At 40.3% G+C, this 12036-nt stretch overlaps 1 protein-coding gene and 1 non-coding gene across 2 annotated transcripts; one reads left to right on the forward strand and one right to left on the reverse strand.

Moving 5' to 3' along the window:
• Window positions 1-1411: 1411 nt before the first annotated feature.
• On the reverse strand, window positions 1412-11344 carry slc19a3b (solute carrier family 19 member 3b). Its single transcript, XM_088914522.1, has 5 exons — window positions 11195-11344; window positions 7168-7972; window positions 4761-4953; window positions 3670-3811; window positions 1412-2738 (listed from the first exon to the last, which is right to left on the reverse strand). Exons 1-5 carry the CDS (start codon window positions 11342-11344, stop codon window positions 2586-2588), a joined length of 1443 nt encoding a protein of 480 aa, XP_088770648.1. The 3' UTR covers window positions 1412-2585.
• trnav-aac (transfer RNA valine (anticodon AAC)) lies at window positions 2829-2901 on the forward strand. The gene has a single exon. It is a non-coding gene; the product is annotated as a tRNA-Val (tRNA).
• Window positions 11345-12036: the final 692 nt, after the last annotated feature.

Genomic DNA, 12036 nt, shown 5'->3' on the forward strand with positions numbered 1-12036 from the left:
CAAAGGGTACTTACAAGGAGCACTGGAGATAAGCAGGTGTTTAACACCTGAAGGGTTATAATGTTTTTCTAAGAGCAAACAGTCCCTATGAATTAAGAGGTTCTTGTTACACCTGGCCTCTTGGGTACACAGACTGGCTTATATATTCTATTAACTGCACAACTGTAATTTTTCTAATGAATGCTTTTAATGAATTGAATGTATTAAGTAATCAACTGTATATCGGGCTAATGGTTTAATTGACTAGTCGGGTCACAACATTGACTTAATGCCTGGGTTTTGTTTTCTGCTATTATGAGCACAAGGCACCATATTAAAAACTCTGGCAGCACAGTAGATGCTGTGGTTAGCATCACTGCCTCACAGTGCTGGGGTCCAGGGGTTACGTCTGGACCTGGGGGGTCCTCCTCATGTCCTGTGTTGCATGTTCTCCTTGTGTTTGTGCGGATTTGCTCTGGGTGCTCCTGGTTTCCTCTCACAGTCCAAAAACATACTGGTAGATTAATTGTCTTCCAGGAAAACTGGCCCTGGTGTGTGTGTGTGTGTATGTCTTTGTCTGAGTGTGCCCTGTGATGGGCTGGCGTCCTGTCCAGGGTGTACCCCACCTTGAAACTATTTCTTGCTGGAATACGCTCTGGCTCCCACACATCTGTATTGCATAAACAAGTTACTAAATAGATGATGAGAATAGACAAACTTTATTGTCCCTCTAAGGGAATTTTTTCTGGACACAGCATTTCTGTACATCAGAATACATCACATAACATTACACATCACGTGTCTTGCACATGCATAACTCATTACAACAAATACATACAACACATGCATAGCTACAGTACAATACAGTATAATGTTACAGTATAATCAGTTTATACTGACACAATTGGATTACAAGATCTAGGAGAATATGTCCTAACCCTAGTTTTAGGGGGTCAATAAGTCTGCAGGGTTTCATTTTAGCTCAGCACTTAATGAACTAAATCAGCTCATTATTGCCCAATTGACCAAATCTAGCAGCTTGTCCCAGCTTTTCAGGCGCTGCCACTATAAAGAGACCTAGAAAAACTGCAACTAAATTTGAATGAAAAACAGAAAGTACACAATTACTCCAGGACCAGAATTGGTCAACACTGCTCTACCTTAGTCCAAGACAGCTCCAAGAGAGAAGGTTTTATATACTGTAGGTCATCATTAAATCTCTAATTTCAAAAGACATGGAATAATCAGACCATTTGTTGAGACATAATTTAGAAACCATTCGGGATCAATCGAAGAACGTTTCAGCTCACAGTGATCAGGGTTTTCTCATTTGCATACATTACTTGCTTAATTGATCAAAAACTCACAGGTCTTCTTCCGATCTCTAGAAGCAGGTGACTCATGACGCTAACTGGATTGTAGTTCCCTGATTGCAAGGCTAAAATCCCGCTCTCCAGCTCTTCAAGAGGAGCGAGTTACCTCGTCACAAACAAGTATGGACCTGCTGGCAAGGAACTCAACAGGGACCCAGCCAGTTGAGCTAAAGGGAAATCTCTCCTCAGCCCGGTGGCTGAGGTCCCTGCCATTCACAGGGAAGGGTGGTAATGTCACCGCGCTGGTAAGCCGGCTTGCACAACCTGCAATGTCGGCCGTATGAGTTACAATATTATATTTGAATACTTTACTGCTGTTACATGCAGAATCAAAGTCTAACAAGTTAATAGAGCAAAATCCACCTTTTCTAAATTCATAATTCACTATCCTAATACTACCATACCAGATACAGTGCAGTATTCCTATAGTTTAAATCTTGTATTCTCCATATCATCACGACTAACAGCAGGAAGACTACTGCGTTTGTCTTTAAGTACTTGGCCTGTATCGTTGCCATTTGCTTTTAACATGTAAATTGCTTTAATTGAAACAGGAAATAGTTTATTCCATGCTAAAAGGAGAAAAGAGACAACGTTTCGGTTGGGGAGCCTTCTCAAACTGTTTGAATAAATTGCTTTTATGCAAACATTTAATAACTATTTCTTTACAGAGATAATTTCTTGCAAAACATTTTGATATCAACGTTGTGCGCAGTCATGAATTTGTATCTTCAAAACAATGGAGAATATACTGTAGAGAATTCGGGTTCACACAAAACAAAGAACCAGAGAACGCTCTAGTTTGGCACACAAGCACTCTTTATCAAGCTTGTTAGCTATAGGCAACAAACACAAACTCAGGGTGACACGTACACTAGGGAGGTAAACGGAACACGTACGCAGTTTCAGGGTGGTTACACATTAAGGGACAATAACACAGGTAAAAACTAAACTGCTGTTTACACAAATGCGATCGGGACTATTTACAGTACATGTCTCGTCACCCGCCAAGGGCGCTACAATACCCTTACAATCTTTTTTGGTTTTAAGAATTTGCATTAGGAGGAGATTAGTTTAAAAAACTGTTCTAAATAACACGATAAGAAAAAAACATTATTTTCCACAGACAAAACATTCAGCTTCCACAAATCCGGTAATGAATGATCTGTTTCTACAGCTCTTCACATACAAAAGAATTGAAACAAATCAGAATTGAGTCTAGTATGCGCCTTATTAAAATTTATAAGAAGAGATAACTACACTGTCTCCTGTCACATCTTGAGATGAATCATTTTTTGATCTGCATTTGTAACGGCTCATCGTGTACAATCCCCGAACAAGAAACAGAAGAGAAATGACGACGTAGTAAGCCCCGTAGACAATGAACTGAAAAAGAGAGGGAGGAAATATTTTAGAAATAGCAACAGGAATTGTGCAAGTCATGGGATGTCATTCGCGCAAAACCTCTGCAGGACAGTTTCCGTAGTGTAGTGGTTATCACGTTCGCCTAACACGCGAAAGGTCCTCGGTTCGAAACCGGGCGGAAACACGTTTTCCATTGTTTTCTAATTAAACGGTGCGTTCAATTCTTTGTTAAATACTCCGTTGCAGTGTCAAGAAATGCAAAACACAAAAGCAAATTAAAACGCACAACCGTTTTTTTTCTAATTTGCCGCTGTTTTACATTTCAGGGCCGCTATACTCCAACAAACTTTGAATCCGTGCTTGTATTCGAAAGAGCGAATGAATTATCTTGAACGTTACTGTACTTTGTAAATAATCGATAATATAGAATTTTTCAACAGTGCGGAAAACATTCTTCATTATTTAACTTTAAGTATGAAGTAATACATTTAATGGTACCATTAACAGAGCCGGATAATATATAGAGGAATATATGATGGGTTTAAATGTGCACAGTGAAATACTGATTCTCAGTGTACGGAAGTGCATTGCTGCCACCAAGGGGAAAAAAAGCAAATACAGAGTAAAGTAGTTCGACTAGAGATAAAGAAATGTTTCAATCGTGCACGCATCTTCCTAAGAAAATATGCAGACCTCTTCACGGTGCAGTTTTACTGTATCAACAGGGATTGTGGGAGAGTTCACTCTGGTGCCACTGCGTGTCACTCTTTCCTTACTTTACAGCGAGGTTGGGGCCAGTCCTTGTGGAAGAAAAGGCAGGCTCCTACACGTTATTGTGGCGGATGTTGTGTTCAACACAGAGACTGGCTTGGGTAACCCCTCAAACTTCCTGCTCACACTGCTCATGCTGTCACTGTGTGTGTGTGTGTGTGGGGGGGGGCTGCTTCTTTACCTGCTTGACGATGCTCAGTCCCAGTCCGCTCTCATCAACCACTATGGCGGTCAATATTGTCTGGAGAAGAAGGGCGACGAAGGTGTTTATCCCAAATACAAGGGCGTAGCACTCCAGAGACAGGTTAGCAGCAATCTGAAACCTGCCAAAAATAACCCATGAGACTATAATGTAGCAGTGCTGTAAAATGGCGGACTTGTCTGTTCCTATTAGCCCACTCTTGTGAGCCAGCACTAGTGCTGACAATTTAAAATGGCAGCTCAGAACTCACCAGGGCAGTGACGAGTGACATTCTTGCCCATAAATGTTATATTTGCTATGGGTCATCACTAAGCTAAACCTTGTTTGTTCTCTAGTTTATTATAGGATAACATATAGTTTTGTACAGTATGTACTATCATAATAAAAACATATAATTTTAGTTATTGCTGGGTAATACTTTTGTAACATTTTTATCTTCTGGCTTCAACAATAACCAACCATTGAGTCATTTAGGGTGACATGGGGTCTGGACAGAGGGGATGAATACTTTGTTTGATTATTGTCAGCAAGATGTTTTGGCTGGACTCTTCAGGATTCATTGGAGGATTGTGTTTATGACTCATCCACCATTGCCTCTGAAAGTGACAATCTCTCTCCCTACAGCAGTGAATCTGTCCCCAGCGTGTACAGTATTATAAGAAAAGAAATACTGAAACTCTTTTGTAATTACATCATAAACTCAGGTTTTGGGGGAGGAACAAGCAGGAGAATGGAAACCAGTAACAAAAAATCTTTTTTCTATGTCATCTAAATATAAACACAGGATAATGCTAAAAACAATCTTCTATATTAAAGGTCTGTGGATTCATAAATCCAGAGGAGTATTTAAAACCAGGGAAAAATATCAAACCCTCAAAAATCTAACAGCATTCCTTTATTTCTTGGCCCTTAGTCTCTGTAAGTCATTCTGAAGTAGAGCATCTTTTACGTGCTGAGTTATCACAAGACCGTGACAGCAGGCAGATTTGTGTGTTGCGCAGAGCATCGCGATGGATGTCTACTACAGGTGGCCTCGTGCTGTAATCACAACCCAGAGCAACCGGACTTACGTGGTTATGGTAATCAGCAGCATGTAAGACGCTTTGAAGGTCACGTAACCAGCATAAGAGACCCAGATACTGTCTGTGAGCACGGTCGCATAAACAGCACCCGCACTGATGGCAGAAAACAGCCCTAAGGCCAGTTCCCCCCAGATATCCCAGTCCAGCTTTATGAACCCGACAGAAAAGGCAGCAATGGCACCTGGAACAGAAACCAGAGACACCACTAGTACACAAGAGGACCCTCAGAAGAGCGTTAGGAACCTCAAATCCATAACCGAAACCAAGGGAGGGTGGCCTTAGTGGGTTTAAAGTTAGAAATTCATTTTATATATTAATGTTGCATTGATTTCCGATGTGGCTTTATGAAATGTCCTTAGTACTAGCCACTGCACGAAAAGGCTTGAAGCTGGCTATGTTTGAACAGTTGCTTTTACAGATCAACTTCAATTTATCTGAGGTTCATTAGAACTAGGAGTTAATGTGTGCATTCTGTGATTTTCTCTTCTGCAAAGTGGCCCTGACATTTTTTTTCCAGCCTGCTTGCAGGCTAGGGAGCACTTAGACCAAACCTGAATGGGACTGTTTGTCTTTCGCACTCTGTGAATCACCGCCTGGGCTGGAAAGCTAAATAATAAATTCTGTTTTTGGTAATGTATTTGTCATTCCAATGTACTCTCTCGGAAACTAACAGCCCAGTACAAGAGGCTTGTCTACTGATTGAGTGTGCTTTAAGAATTCACAGTTTGTTCAGATCAAACTACTTGGATGTTTTTTCTCTTCAGTATAAAAATAGGCCCATCCTTGTATGAGTTTCAGTTTCTTAATTGGTCTCTACGATGCTACCGTAGGCTCTGAACAGCACTGCTTTTTACAAATTTGTTGATGGCTGTATGAAGGCTTTTTAGTTTTCAGTCTGCTACAATGCTCAGTTCTGATAAATGCTTTCTGTCATAAAGAGAAAAGCACAGTTATTAAGAAAAATACATAAAAAAACAGATAAGATATGCACCCTAGACTTCTGACATAAGCAGAAGCGCACTTTCCAAATCTGAATCTGAGAGGTGCAGTGATGAAACTTGATAAATTAGCCAATCAAGTGCTTGTCAGTTGAGAACTTTAAGATCATTGTAAATATATTCCAAAAAAATGTAGGACATGGCCACAACATATTTTAAAAAAAAATTAAAAATTCATTTCAGTCATTAATGTTACATTGATTTCCAATGTGGCTTTATGAAATGTCCTTTGTTCAGCTGTTTGAATGAATTATAGAGCTGGAATGTGCCACCCACCCAGATATCTTTTATAAATGAGTTAATGCAGCTGAGCTTAACAGCCATTTTTCCTGACAATCAAAAACTGGCAACAGAGCTTCCGTTCCTTGACATACTCGACGATCCCTTGAATGTCAAAATGGCTCTGGCACTGACTTGATATAAAATGTCATTTTTACATCCATTAAAATCTCGGAAACATATTGTTTTAATATGATAGTACTTGTTGAACATTTTCTTTTCAAATTACTTGTCATTAAGTGAATCAATGGACCTGGTCATGTAGAATGACTCATTAAATGCATGCAGTGTTCAAGACGTATTATTGTAATGACTCTTTTCAATTAAACTAATATATCATATTCCCCATTGTGAAAAATGTTTTTTAGTTCAGCAACATCCATTCTCATTTGTAGATGTCTCTAAAAGACAGACAAGGAAAATGTCAGAGCTTTCATGACCCTTTCAGGGCAGGAGAACCTGGACATGTATTAAACATGAGTCAGAGCTCTAGAAATACAGGAAGGAAAGAGCTGGGAGGAGGATAATGCACTTCAGCACAGTAGTACCCCAGTACAGGGCCATCAGGTGAACATCAAAGGCTGGCTATCTTACTGTAGACCATCATTCTGCAGAACCAAACCTTTTGACAACCAACAGCGGCAAAAGTTCTGGAGTCATATTTTTAATGAGTGACCTTTGCAGAAAAGACATCATTTCAAATGCTGCTCAAATGATTTTTGTTACATTAGCTGTGCTGCACAACATTCAATTTATGTGAAAATGTCTGTGATTTTGTATAACATGACATTTTTGAAGATGCACAGACTTAAATAGCGTGCCCTCCATTTTCCCAGTAAAACAGGATTCGAATCACATTCAACTGCAATTCATATTCGCCAGCTTCTGAAAATAATTAAATTTTGCTTGAAGAGGACAGTCTGCTAAATATCTATCTGTTCCTTTTTTAAAAAAAATTGGAAGGTTTTTGTCGTAGTAATATTTTGGTTTAAAATAATTTGGCTTGACTGAAGAACAGTATTTTCTTTTTCTTTCTGCAAGTGAATGCTAACTACACTTAAATCCAAACGTACTTTCTGGGGACAGGTCCCAGGGTTTTTGTGTTACAGTTTGCTTACCTACAAGTGTTGTCACTGCCTCTACCCCACCATTGAACACTGAGGAGCTCCCTGAAGGCTCAATGTGATTCCACATTAGCTGGACATAGTTGAAGATCTGGTAGTACCCACAAGTCGCAAATGCCCACCACAGTGACCAGTAGATCAGCTTCCTGGAGGAGTAGCAGTCAATGAAGCTGGTCCACAGGAGATGGACGGCACAATCCAGATTTTGCCTGCGGAGCCTCCCGCCGGCCTGTCCTTTCTTTCTGGGCGGTTTGATATCCCCTGGGGGGGTAGACGGTCTGTCCTCCTCCGTAACGTGGCTTCTGGAGTCTTGGCACTGCTCTCCGGGTGGAGCTGCAGTTTCTTTGTTAAAGAACATGCCCCCTGCCTGGGGCATGGGTAGAAAGAACGAAGAGAGGCAAGCCATCGATGCTGAGCCCAGGTTGATGGCGTTGAGGTAAAAATAAGGCAGCCCGGCCACTGAAACCAAAAGCTGGCCTAGTGTGGACCCCACAGTGTAGCCTACCAACGTTGCCGTCCTCAAGTAGCTTGTGACCTTCTGGTAGCGGTCTGAAGGTATCACACAGTAGATGTAAGAGAAGTAGGCCACATCTGTGGCTGTGACTATCCCGTTGTTGAACTGCAGGTACTTCATGGCTGGCATGCCCTGGGCGAAACACAGCAGGATCCAGTTTATCACCAGGCACACTCCCTCGACCACAATGATGGGCTTGTAGCGCAAATAGTCTGTAAGCAGGAATACGGGTAAGAGCAGAGCCAGGTACGAGTAAGTCCATATTGGATACAGGATGTTTGTCACCTATTGAAAAAATGATAGAGGCATGTAGGAGGTGCATGATTCATTAAGAAGTGGTTTCTCGCACACTTCTGTGAAAGGAACGGAAAACACATTGCTTACTGTTTCAGCACAACACCTGTTGTGCAACAAGTGGCTTACAGAATCATTAAACATTTTTATAACTTTCCTACCCTTTTTTTAAAAAAAGAACTACCTACTCTGAATGAACAGAAAATAAGAAATCGCAGGTAGCTGCGTCAGCATGCATAGGCTGCAAAGGAACAGGTAAAGGTTTATTCCATGCTGAAAGGAGAAAAGACGTAACATAAAGGCTCCACAGGTGAAACACCTGAAGAAGGGTCCATAGCCGAAAAGTTGTGTCTCTTTTCTTTCCCATTCAGCATGGAATAAACATGTTACCTGTCCCATTTTGATTACATATTCACCTAATGTTAATACAATGTAGGTATCTGTGAATACAGCTATGAGTACGTAATCGACAACATGGAGGCTCTCTTGATATGTGGTTTTCTCAGAATTTAGTTACATACGGTCATGGCCGTTCACCCCAAGCCTGGATGTTTGGGACACATAGAGACGCTGGAGCCAGGCCTGTCACATAAAAGAGCTGATCTCTTCCAGATGGTGGGGAATTGCGACTTTAAGGACATAAAGGCATTGTATCGGCACGTGAGAGTTTTGGCTTCTGGTTCTGGCTTAAAGGCACCACTTTTTCCTTCCACTTCAGTAGGTATGTAAATGAGGGCTCTTCTGCATGGAGTTATTGCTAGTGCAGAAGTGGTCATCTCAGTTCAATCACCTGTTGTGTATTATGTTCTTTAGTTTTCCTCTGCCTATTCCCTGTGCTGAGGTCTAGAGTCACTGCTACCCTTAGTGACATACCCACTGCAACTGCTAGTTTCCTCAGAATGTGTTTATGGGTTTCTACTCATGATATGGTCTTTACGATGTGATAAGATCATATAAATCAACCAAGCAGTGCGATTAGTCATTTTAATACAATTTTGTGGAAAACAGAGTACAAAGTCTGCGTAGATTATAAATCCCAGTTTTCCAAGAAAAACCACACCTTTCTCTCAAGAAAGAATAACATTTGTTTTGTGTAAGGAGAGAAATGGACAGCCGTGTCTTTTTTAATTCTTTATGTATTGCTCCAAGACTTTTGTAGCTCAACTAAAAAGAGGCTGTTTGCATTGATTTACTGTGCAATTACAGCCTCGGAAACAATAAAAAAAGGTCAGGGAATAATAATAAAAGCTATAAAAAGAGAATTTGATACCATTTACTTGCACATATTTAAGGACTACGGATTCAATACAGTGCTGAAGATGGTAAAGAAAATGGCTCTTGAGTTTAAGCACTTGGTTTAGCTTTAGGAAAAATGTAACTCGCAGGGTTTTCAAAAGCACACTGGGCTTTAAGTGAAGCGGGGAAGTGCTCACTGATTGTGTATCAGCTGCTGACATCAAAGCCCTCTCCCTTCAGAGCTTTCCTGTCCCTTAACTAAGTCAGTGTCCTCAACAGAGCAACTCCATAAGTGAGTGACATGTAAGTAGTGTTTATTTACAGTATGTAATTGGACCTTGAATTTGACCCGCCTCAGCAGTACACTAGAATCTCATTTAACAGTAACAACTTCCATGTGCACAAAAGCCTAAGTACTCTATTCCAAGCATTTTAAACCTCTTTTGTGTAGGCGTTGACACCTTTTAGTAAATTCCTCTCAAACTGGACTGACACTTTAAACATTAATCAAGTTAAAATCAGCCATTCATATACTGTCAGTAATCCATCCATTTTATAACTGCTTTATCCTATCCTAGCAAGCAAGGACAGAATACACCCTGAAGAGGACACCAGCCCATCTCAGACACAGACACGCACACAGTCACACCAGGGCCATTTTTTCCAGAATTCAATAAACATACCAGCTCTATTTCTGGACTGTGTAAAGAAATCAAGGCTCACTGAGAAAACCCACATAAAAACAGGGAGAACATACAAACTCCACACAGATCATACCACAGGTCCAGATCTGAACCCTTAGAGTTGTAACACAGCAATGCTACCCACTGCGCTATCATTCCACCTGTAGTCTAGTATTGGGGCAGAGTGGTGGCACTGTGGCTAAGGATCTGGAGGATCTGTGGCTGGAAGGTTCCCAGCTCAAATCCTGTGTGTGGCAGAGGAATCCTACTCTGAGCAAGGCCCCAATCCCAACTGCTCAAGGCGTGCTGTATAAATCACTGACTCTGCACTCTCCTTACCTTCTCTCTCCCTGCCTGTGTTTCTCATGGAGAGCAAGCTTGGGTAAGCAAAAAGAAAAAAATCCTAATGCAAGAAATTGTATATGGGCAATAAAGTGATCTTACTATTAATACAATTTAAACTAGAACTGCCAGTTGGCAGATCCACTTTAATTATCATCAGAGCGCATCCACTAGGCGAGTTTTGATTTGACACATTTGTACAAATCTAATCTTCTCTTCTGAGAGACTGCCTGGGTTGCCTGTAGGAACTCCAGGTTGAAGTCTCCTGTTCTGTTCCTGTGGGTTTGGAGTCAGAGCAAACTGAGAGCGTTGCATTGTTTCTAACCATCTAAACCCGAGAAAAAACGTCTGAATTCAGAGGATCAAGCACTGACTGGTTCACAAAGCACACACTGGCTCAGATTTTGCACTTTCAGTGCACTTAGAAGATATTTGAAGAAAACGTATGAGCAATTGAACAGTCTATTTTTAAATGCAGACTACAGTTTATTAATGGACTGTGAAGTACAGTTTGTAAATGAGCATTTACTTTAAATGCTATATATTTTTCCTTTCAAGGGTGAGCCCCTGAATAAAAACAGACCATTAACTAGAAAAAAGTAAATAACCAAATGCATTATACAAACAAGTCTGACTTGTTCAAATTAGCATATCAAATCTAAGAAATGCTCAGAAAGCAAATGAACCGAATGGCGGCAATATTTATTAAATCCAGGGCTATATTTTTCAAGTCTAGTTTTTTTCTGCATTACACATGCTTGCATATTTAGATTAGCACCGCTAGCAATATTACACAAAAATGATATAATTTCTACATTCACCCTGATAAATTATTTATATAATAACATGAAATCCCATTGTCATAGAATTTAGACTCGTGAAATCAAGCTTGAAGTGTGAAAGTGATTACTTAGAGAAGATAAAGCTTTTATTTGCATGCGTCTGCGTTTACCTGCTCCTCTGAGATATTTTTGTAGGGCCCAACGAGGTAAGGTGTAAGAAAGGGCTCTGCTGGTCGGAAGTTGGCAAAAAATCCAAAGACAGAGAGAACTACTGTGTGATATACCCAGCTGGAGCTCCAATCTTTCCACCAGGAATTCATGATTCTGTTCATATATCCTCACAGGACCTCTGCAGTGCTGTCCAGATGGGCTGTTTTGTAGGATGAAGTGTGGAAGCTGACTTAAACAAGTTTCACACATAGGTAGCTCTCAGTGATTGGTTTCGGCTGCCACTCCTCACCTGTAAGAACCCTGAAACCAGGCTACAAGGCTGCACAGCACAGCACTTGTGAGGAAACTTTGATCTATCAAACCGGATAGCAGTGGACCTCTGGAATTTTGCAAGACTTGTTTTATTGCTTCATTTACAAAATGATTAAATAATAGTGTGTGACAAAGGAAGTAGCTCTAATCAGGTCCAAAGTTTTCAGATTAGATTATTTAATCTGTAGTTTGATTCCGGTAGTCTTAACCCATCCAGCTCATGCAAAAAAATGGATATTGTTAAAAATGCAATTATAAACTTAAAAATAAGTTTTGTAAAAACTAATATTTACATAATTTGTCACTTTATGTACGCATCTGAGAGCATGTTGTATTTTACGGATCTTGGATCCGAATTTCCAGCGTGTTCAAACAAACCGTGCAATTTAATGATGTGGTGGACATTTCGTTTTTTTACTGTGGAAGAAAAAATGAACATTGCCTGGGACAGTCAAATAAAACATACATTTTAAATACATAATATATAATAAGGTTTTATTAACACGAAGTTATAATCAAAGTTTTACAA

This window comes from Atractosteus spatula, chromosome 4, assembly GCF_055471065.1.
Source record: "Atractosteus spatula isolate fAtrSpa1 chromosome 4, fAtrSpa1.hap1, whole genome shotgun sequence".
NCBI classification, from domain to species: domain Eukaryota; kingdom Metazoa; phylum Chordata; class Actinopteri; order Semionotiformes; family Lepisosteidae; genus Atractosteus; species Atractosteus spatula.

Coding starts and splice junctions, on each gene's coding strand:
- slc19a3b (XM_088914522.1), bottom strand. CDS start 11,344: ATGAATTCCTGGTGGAAAGATTGGAGCTCCAGCTGGGTATATCACACA. Junction 4,954..7,167: donor GGCAGTGACAACACTTGTAG/GTAAGCAAACTG, acceptor TTTCTGTTCCAG/GTGCCATTGCTGCCTTTTCT. Junction 3,812..4,760: donor CTGCTGATTACCATAACCAC/GTAAGTCCGGTT, acceptor TATTTTTGGCAG/GTTTCAGATTGCTGCTAACC.